At 47.7% G+C, this 9,791-nt stretch overlaps 1 protein-coding gene across 2 annotated transcripts in view; it reads right to left on the bottom strand.

The window, feature by feature from the left end:
* Positions 1 to 4,884: 4,884 nt before the first annotated feature.
* Pxylp1 (2-phosphoxylose phosphatase 1) overlaps positions 4,885 to 9,791 on the bottom strand; it is a 64,155-nt gene continuing 59,248 nt past the window's right edge. For both annotated transcript variants that reach the window (XM_041676713.1, XM_041676712.1), the window contains exon 6: positions 4,885 to 7,207. In XM_041676713.1, the coding sequence (XP_041532647.1) occupies positions 6,270 to 7,207 (938 nt within the window). In that variant the 3' untranslated portion in view covers positions 4,885 to 6,269. The remainder of the gene's footprint in view (positions 7,208 to 9,791) is intronic.

The following is a 9,791-nucleotide window of genomic DNA, read 5'->3' as shown; positions in this document are numbered from 1 at the left end:
TGTGTACCCAGCATTCACCCTTCCTTTGTGTGGTGGTTTGAATGAGATGGTCCCCAGAAGCTCGTGTGTTTAAATACATGGTCCCCAGTTGATGGAATCGTTTGGAAAGGATTATGAGGCATGGTCTTATTGAGGAGGTGTGTCTGGGGGACGGGCTTTGAGCATCAAGAGTCACATGTCATGATTACTGTATTCCATGTTCCCGGTTTGTAGTTTGAGATGTGGTTCTCAGCTGTCGTTCTAGCCACCTGCTGCCTGCTCCCTCTACTCCGCCGTCGTGGACTCTTCTCTCTCTGGAACCCTAAGCCCAGAACAAATCCTTCCATGTATAAGATGCCTTGATCGTGGTGTTTTATCACAGCAATAGGAAAGCGACTGATGGGCTTAGAAAGCGGCTTTGTTTGGAGCAGCGTGGTGATCAATAAAGGCCCTGCCTTCTTGGGGTCCTCTGCACGAGTCCCTGTCCTAGCCAGGTGACATCAGTGGGCATCTGGGTTCCTAAGAGCACCCTAGACCCATCTGAGAAGATGCAAGACTTTACTTGCTTAGGCCACGGTGATCAGGTTTGGGCTGCGTGGAGCCTAACCCAGACCCAGACTGTCCAGAGGGGTCATCAGGTTCCTGCTTAAGAACATGGTCCTTTAGGGAAAGCGGACATGGTTGGCAACCCAGCTAGCTCTGCAACACAGTGGGTAAGTCACTCAGTTCAACTTGTCTATAATGGGGATGGTCCAATACATTTGTTTTAACGTATAACTCTAGCGTCGCTGGCCTGATTTAGTTTGCCTTATGTGTTCTCAGTTGCGGGCACTGAAAAACTTGCCTGTGAACACTCCATGCCAGCTTATAGTTAAGATATAGATGGATGGGTGGACGGACAGACGGGTAGATGGATGGTCGGGCAATTTAAAACACAAGCTAACCTACTTTTTTCTCTATGCAGATCAAAACTTTATTAGATGCTGCCCCCTAGTGGCTGAGAATAGTATCACTGACTGCAAAGAGGTTTTAAGAGAAACCTGGACTAGGAGGGTTGGACTAGTCCCTAACCATTTCAATTTCAATTTGTAACTGTTGTGACCTCATTGTTTTAATTTACTGACATAGTTTAACAAAGAGGACTTGGGGTAGAACTGCCGCAGAGACCGTAGAGAAAGCCCCTTTCCTTGGTATCTCAGCCTTCTCCTGGGTATACTGAGGCCAGTGCCCTCAGAACGTGTTGTGTCAACCTATGATAGACTCAGGATAGACTGTTTAGAGAAGCACTCCCCCCGCTCCTGGAGAAACAGGGTTTTCCCCAGGATTGCAAATATTCCTGGAGACTCTGTAGGAGGCAGGACTCATTCAGTTGACACACTGGAAGCTGACTTCAAGAGCATCCTCCGCTGAAGGCTGGCTATAACCCAAATAATAAAAACTCGGAGACAGATATTGGGGTTCAACCTGAAGATCCGAGAAACAAAGCACCCAGTCACTGGCTTTTACCTCTACCTCAGACTGAAAATGGGCGAGATCCTGTCTCCACGAATCCTGAAGACTCCACACCCCACACCCCACACACATTGCGTTCCTGTCTCTTCCCCCTTATATTCCTCTCTGTGCCCAGCCATATCGCTCCTGTCTCCACGTCCCTAGTGCTGGGATTAAAGGCATGTAATTCTCAGTGCTGGGAATTTGTGTGAGTTCTGTTTCTCTTTTAAAAAGATTCTATCTTGTGTAGCCCAGGGTGGCCTTGAACTAACAGAGATCAAGTCTGCCTCTGTCTCCGGAATCCTGGGATTAAAGGCGTGTGCCACCACTGCCTGGCTTGTATGGCTGACTAGTATGGCTGCTTTGTCCCCCGATCTTCAGGCAAGCTTTATTTACTAAAACACAAATATACCACAATGGCTGGCAGCCGGCTTCAGTGGCCAGGAGGGCCTGATCATACCTAAGCACTCAGCAAATTCCTCAGGCAGACTCTTACTGAGCTAGCTCCTGAGTGGGCACTAACACAGGCAACAGCCCTAATGTCCAGGTCACTAGTCCTAAGCAATGGCAATCCAGGCCAGCATCCCACTAGCCACTGTTGCACCCTATCTAACACACTAGGACAACCCACACAGCCTAGCATGCTGAACCTGCTCTGGGGAGTTCCTGAGGATTCAGAGAAGCATGTATCCCTGCCTTCCCTGCAATAGTTCTTGAGTTCTGGAAAAAGGACTTACCTACATCGTCTCCAAGTCTAACTCTGCTGTGCCTACAAAGACCTTCAGATAGGTGGAGCAGTCCGGTAATAATCTTGGTAGGCCGTTTCTTATGACTAATTGTTATCATCAGGCCAACTAGCACATGCCTATACTCAAGAGGCTAAGGCAGGAAGACCAGACCATAGGATCAGGGCCTGATAGGGGACTAAAGAGAGAGTTCAAGGCCAGTCCGGGCAACTTACTGAGACCCTCTCTTAGAAGAGAAACAGGATTGGGGGTGTAGCTCAGTGGTAGAGTGCTGGCCTAGCATAGGTCATGCCCTGAGTTCAATTCCTGGCACCAAAACAAACAAACTCCAATAGCCTATAAGCAAGTTCTTTAATTCTGTTCAAAGTGGAGCTTGACAAAGAATGCTCAGCCCACTGTGTGTGGTAATGTCTGCTCACAAGCACTGACATTGAGGCAGGAGGATTACAAGTTTGAAACCAGCCTGGCCAATGCAGTGAGGCTATAAGAGAGAAGTTGGGGAGGAAGAGGAAGGGAGAGGAAGGGAGAGGAAGGGAGGAAGGGAGGGAGGGAGGTGGAGGGAAGAGAGGCAGTAGAGGGAGCAGAGAGACAGAGATAGGGAGAAGGGGGACCACACACATAATACAGCCTAGAAAGTTGAAGTTGGGTGGGTAGGGAGGTGAGAACGGATCTGGGAGGAGGTGGACAGGCTGCATAGGATCAAAATGTGTTATATGAAATTCTCAAGTAAGAACATTTTTTCAAAGGCTAAAAACGTCTGTGTCATGACACTCTTGAATCTGTAGCCACACAATGTACACATGTGCACACACACATCACACAGAGATAAAATGAAATGTATTCTTAAAGAGAGTATCTATGTTCTATAAAATTTAATTTGATATTCTTTATATAAAATATACTAGATAGTCTAATCTGTATTCTATAAAAAGCTGTCTGTCTCTAGCTACACATCCCAAGACAGAAATATCTCCAAGACATGCACTGTTGAAGAAATTAAAGAAAAACTTCCAAGTTGTTGCTAAAAGAAGCAATTAAAAACATTTATATTCTTTAAAATTTATTAGATTTATCAATTTTAGTGTTTTGCCAGTAGGTATGCGCACCATTTGTGAGCCTGCTGCCCACGGAGGTCAGGAGTTCGATCCCCAGAACCAGAACTGTGACCCACCATGTGGGTGCTTGGAATTGAATCTAGGTCTTGTGGAAGATCAGCAAGTGCTCTTAACCTCTGAACAATCTGCCCGCCCCCTAAAACTATACCCTTATAAGCAAGTTCTGGGACAAGAGAGTTTGTTTCTAGTTTTAAATTATCCATTATTTGTGCATTCCTGTAGAGAATTTCAGAGAGATAACTGTCCAGTGGCTCACAGTGGGGTCTCCAGAGGATGTGATGTTGTGACATCTGACGCTTGTCCATTTCCCTATAAATGATTTGTTTTTCATGCCTCAGGTAACCTCAGGAAGTCCCAAGATGAAGGCTGTCCAGTGGAGAGACCAAGGCATAACCAGGGGTGGAGCTTTCAGCCCCATCCCCCAATCTTCAGAGATGGGAAGGGCCAAAAGTCATATTTATCACCAATGGCCAAAGATATAATCAATTACGTCTATGCAATTAAATCATCATAAAAACCCAAAGGACAGGGTTTGGAGAGCTGGGCAGGGGGATCTAGGAAGTTAATGGAACGTGGCCCAGCAGGACAGTATTGGAAGCTCTGTGGTCTCCCCACACCGCATGCATTTCCTCTACGCTATCCCTGGTAATAAAATGGTGTTTCCCTGAAGCTCTGTGAGGGCTCGAGCAAATTAAGCCCAAGGGATGGGTGGGTAGACCTAAGTTCACGGCTAGTTGGTCAGAAGCACAGGGAAATCCTAGCAATTGGAGTAGTTACTCAACTGAGTTTTGGGTACTGAGAGGTCTGACGCCATAGGTGCATAGCTCAGGACAGACCTGGAATGCATCCAGCTGCAGAATCGGCTGCTCTCAGTGTGTGGTGGGAAAGTGTACACACACCTGCTATCCCCGGGGTGTGGTGGAAAAGCCTACACACACCAACTGTCTCAAGTATGTGGAGAGAGCGCAGTGGGAGAAACTGAGGCTGAAGCTGAAGCTGCGACTCCTTCCCGATAGGGCAACTTCACTTTGGAGGTTGTTGCTCAGGATTATTTTCCAGAATCTATTAATTTTACAATAAAAATATGAAGCTAACATATCCATGGGCTGTTCCAGGTCTGTCATGAATGATGCTATGAGATCACTTCCAAGAAACCAAGGTCTGGGATGCTCTTGTATATTTTGTATTAGAATTAATCTGCTGGGGAATGAGGGGTTCAGAACTCTGTGCTCTGTGTTGCCAATGTCTTAGAAGGTAAACCTTCATCTATACATTTTGCTGTCGGCTCTTACCCAAAACACTCTTACCAACACATACCATGAATTGGTGTTTTTAAAATTCCCCCTTTTATTTTTAAACCTTCGGGCTATGTTTAACAGTTCTAAATCCGACAATTTGCAAGTGGGTGAGAGAAACCCGAATAGGCTTTAATAAGAGATAGAGGGGGAAATACGAGCTCAGAATTTTCAGCACTAAATAAAGCAGTGAAAGTAGACTTTAAATACACCGTTTCTCCCTTGCAAAGAACTTGAACGACTCAGACACACGAGTTGTATAGGCTAAGAATTCTTCAAAATCTTTATTTCGACAAACAAAACGTGTTCAAATGCAACACCAGGCAAGAAGGAAGAGAAAGGGCTGGAATGCCAGATGCCGGAGAACCCCCACGTGCACGGGCCAGGTCTTCGGAACAAACTAGCACCATTGTCCTAGAAACCAAGGAGTGAGCTGTAATTGTGCCTGACATAGAAAATATTTTAGAAACATCATTTAACTATCGAGTAACAAAGTTGTTTTTTTTTCTAGAAACCTCTTTAAAAATCAATTGGAATTCGGCATTCGAAACTGACGAAAATGGTTCAAAAATGGACCCAGTTTTCCAGCTTGTCAAAGGGAATGAGCCATTAGTGATTTATTTTTTGGAAGGGGGGAAAAAAGCGCCCCAATTCGGCTTTTGGCCTCCTCCCAACCACTAAGCAGGTGCAGCAAATCGAATATTCCTACAGGGATATATCTAAAACCGGTCTCAGAAAATATTCTCCTAGACTATAAAAATACTAAATGGAATACAAAAATTCCAGCATACGAAGCCAACAGACTATCACGGACAAGATCTGCAACACACTTAAAGCTATGTTGTGCCACAATCACCATGAGCATCAAGTACTGTATCATTTCCTATGAGCCCTCGGACCCCAACGTATATTTCCCCTTGACTTTGTCACCATGTCAGATAGAGACCCAATTCTGTGTTTCTAGCAGAAGCTACCAAAGGATCTGCTAAACAACTTGGCATTCAGCTGGTTCCCCAAGTGCCGGAAGTGCAACTGTAACAGGCTGGGTTTTGTTTTGTTTTTTATAGATCAGGGGTCAGCAAACAGTCCGTGAGCCACAGCTGGCTGCCACCTATTCTGTTTGGCCGGTGGAACACAAATACAGTCACACACACAGCCATTTATGTGTCGCCATGTCCCCAGAGCACAGTGGAGATGTGACAACGCCCCCGTGTGACCTTTAGGTCTACAGAGTCTAAGATACCAACCTTCCAGTTCCTTCATAAAAAGGCTGTCATCCCACTTTGAACTCGTAACTTTGGGAACATTTTCCGCTCAACAAGGTTAAGGTAAGTGTTCAAGAACAAGAAGATTTTGGCAGAGATTTGCTGGTTCCATGGCAGGCCAAAACATGTATCAGCTTGGATTGGAAGCTTTGAGTACTGAACCTGATGCTAGCATTCTAGACCACACACAGCTATGATAATGGACCCTTTTCCCTCTGTGAACCAGTAATTTCGTACCATAGGGACATACTGTTATGTGCTTCCTGTTTGTCCGAAACCACAGGCATGATCACCCAACATAATCTGCATCCATTAGAACTCCAACCATGATTTAGCAACAGACGGAACCAGCAAGAGAACAGAGCTGGGCTAAATACTTTAGGCCCCTTGCCCATGACATGCATCATAATAATTAGTACTACTGCCATCCAGGGCGACGAACATATCCCTTTTGACAAAGCGAACCAAGTTCTCAAGAGGACACATGGGCTTGGGAGAACGCTTGTGGAAGTCATGGCAGAAAGAGGTGTGGAAGGTGACATCAGCCCCATTATAAAGAATCCGGACGGAATGTTCACTGGGCTTTTGACGGTCTTGCCAGAGCTCAAAGATCAGCCTGGCGGCGAACCTTGGGAACCTGGCTTCCAAAAGTCCCAAGGCACTGAGGACTGGTGACAGAGTGACGTCATGAGCAGAATAGAGGGTGAACAGCTCGTGGGTCCAGCCTGCGGCGGCTCGCTGCATCCGGTTGACCGTCTGGTTCAGGATGGGGTGGGCCCCGAGGAGCGAATACCCAAAGTACAGGGGCTTTTCGTGCCTCTCACGCTCATCCTCTATCTGGTGCGTCTTGATCACCTTGAAGTGCTCCATACCCAGGCAGCCACCTCTGCTGCAGGGGAAGCTGACGTTGTGGCAAAAGTGGCAGAGCATGGAGTCAATGGGGTTGGCTGCCCGCAGCTGCTTGGTGGGGATGTCTACGATCTTGGCCATCTCCCCGTAGGTCCGCTCCAGGTCGCTGTTCTTCAGGCGTAGGAGGTACTGCCGTCGCTGCTCCTTCTCTAGATACTGGTTTCTCAGTGGGCAGTAGCAGCTTCCAGAACAGAATAGGGCACTTGGCTGGTGCTTGAAATAAATTTTCTTCCAGTCAAAATCTGGGAGGAAGCCGTAGAGTAAGGCCAGCCCGCTCTGCAGGGTGCGGCTCTTCCCAGTGGTCTCCAGGTAAAGATGCTCTGAGGACCAGTTGTTCGGCAGAAGTTTGTGCTTCCTCAGATAGATGTCCCTCAGCAACTGGCCGTTCTGCAGATGCTGCACAACTCCTGCAACACCAGAGGACACAGAATCCTTCTTACTAAAGTTTAACAAAAGGGCCACGAAGGGTCAGCACCCTTCTCTGGTGTGTTTGACAGCAGCAGAAGTTAACAGAAGCAGAAGTTATGAGAAGGGTTTTCCAGAAAGATGGGGTGTGGAGGCCTGCCTTTGTCACAACCTCCCTACCCACTGGCTCTCATTTGCATATACCTGAGGGCAGGTGTATGCACACTGCCCAGGGACACAGCAGTCCTCAGGCAGGGAAGGCTACAGCGAAATCTGTCTACCAGTCTACTTACTGTTGGGACACTCCCTCCTTGACCCTGTTTCCATTAGAATGCCCAACCGAAGACCCTCTGTTAACCTCTGGGGCATTCTCTCTGGCCTTGCAGGGCCTTTCCAAGCTCAGCCAACCAGCTCATACTCCACAATTCCAGATACCCAGATGGTATTTAAGGAGCAAATGAAAAACGGTGCATTTATTATGCTCCTTCTAAATGAGAAAGAAGGGAGAGCACGAGAGCGTGTTCACAGTCTCCTGCATTTTGCATAAAGAAGCTTCTGCCGGGACACACGGCAAGCCAGTGGGGGATACATCCAGAGAAGGAGGGCAGAGAAGTGAGATGGGCGGGAAGTGGGTAGAAACAAGACTTCCAGTTTCCTTCAACACTGCCTTGGCTTTGGACCACTGGAGGACAGCAAGGAATGAACTTTTTAAAGAAATGAGAAAGCTTATCTGCAAGCAGGGGAGAAAGAAATCAGCAGGTTTGCCCCCAGGCCTGCAGAAGGTGAGGGACGCCACTGCAGTAATGGGAGTAATGGGTGGGATATGTGAGGACATGAACTACACCCGGGGCAGTGTGGCCAGTTACGTCATTTATGTCCAGGTGTCCAAATGATCTGGAGAGTTCCATCCCCAAATGAGGCAGGCACCTTTATCTGGTGAGCCATCTTGTCTACCTCCTGATATATTCCTACGTAACAAGATGGAATAGGGAAGGGCGGGTTCACTAAGACGCCACTGCATGTGTGCAGGAAGAAAGGTTAGCATTAAGGGTCTGTTTCTTTTTTAATCATTTTTTCCTAAAATTTATTCTTATTTTTATGTACATATTTGCCTGCATGTATGTATGTGCACCAATGTCCAAGGAAGTCAGAAGAAGGTGTTGGATGCCCTGGAACTAGATGGTTGTGATCCTACATAAGGGTGCTGGAAACCAAATTGAACCTGGGTCCTCTGCAAGAGCAGCCAGTGCTCATAACCACTGAGTCACCTCCCTGTCGTCTGTATCTTAGGTGACTGTGGTGCTTTCTTCTGATTTGTAGTCTTTTGTAACTTATGCTCATGAACAGTGATGCTTCTGTAACAAGAAAGGCTACTTTTCCTTTTTAGTTGGTGTGCACATGGAGGTCAGAGGACGGCAGGAGCTGGCTCTCCTTCCACCCCACGGGACCCAGGGATTACCCATGACAGCCATCTAGCCTGTCAAGTTGTTCTCAATTTTAAGAAAGCAGATGTTTCATTAGATACCCTGGGGCCTCTGAGTTCCTTGAGGTACCAGTCCATATGAGTCAGATCAGAGGACCAACCTAGGGAGAGTCTAGGGCACTGAGGCAGGAGTGTAAGCACTATTGTGCAATGTTAAACACCATCAGATGCTATTAAAATCGTTTAGTTCCGTGATGCGCTTTTGTTGAGTCTTTATTAAGTTTATTCCAAACATTCTTTTAATGTCCTCTGTGAATGACTAAAATCTAGGGGCAGGCTGTCTGATGGGCTCGTCCTCCGCCTGGCAGCCTGGGGCACGGTACTGCCAGACATGCACCCCCTTCCTGGTGACTGGCCAGATGACCCTCATGGCAGTCTGGCTGCTTTGGACACTTCAGTCGCCCTGAGGACACTTGAGCAGCTTCAGGGAACCCCTACAAACACAGCTGAGGGCAGCCTGCTCCGGCTTTGGAAGGCTTGTAACTGGTGCAAATACTCCTTCACGTGTGTGTGTGTGTGTGTGTGTGTGTGTGCCATATCTTTTTGCTGGCTTTAGCTTGATTGTCTAATCAGCTGGGAGACACCTCCGCACGGCCCCCTCGTGCTGCTGCATTGGGCACCAATCAAAGGCCTCTGAATGGTCTTCCTCCATCCGCGCTCACTCTTTATCACTGCAGAAGGAGCAGTGGCAATGGCCAAGGTGGCAGCACAGCCCCCAGGCTGTGGCCACTGCAGCGGGGGCACAGCTGAGGAACCGAGAGCAGGTAAGAGAAGGTGGAGAGAGGAAGAAACAGACTGTAAGAGTCACAGGCTAAAAACTGGGGGGCCAAGGTTGCTGGAAAGTTTCAGGGAGCTGCTAGGGCTTAAGGGTCTGGAGATTTCAGACACCCTAGGCGTGACCACTGTAACATGGTCACTGTAGGGTGGGAGTCCTAGCACCCCAAGAGGTTGATGTGTTCTAACCCTTGAAGGCATCATTTGCAGCCGCACTGCACTGTCTGCTGGCTTTGCTGCTGCCGATCACCACAGCTGGAAGCCGAGGGCTCCAGTGCCTGTCAAGTGTTGGGGCTGCTGGGGATCAAGCCCAGAGCAGTTAAGTTCAT

The sequence above is a fragment of the Microtus oregoni genome, unplaced genomic scaffold (assembly GCF_018167655.1).
Source record: "Microtus oregoni isolate MIOR12 unplaced genomic scaffold, Mior012 000028F_ref0000031, whole genome shotgun sequence".
NCBI lineage: Eukaryota > Metazoa > Chordata > Mammalia > Rodentia > Cricetidae > Microtus > Microtus oregoni.
This window is presented reverse-complemented; position numbering and strand designations above follow the sequence as displayed.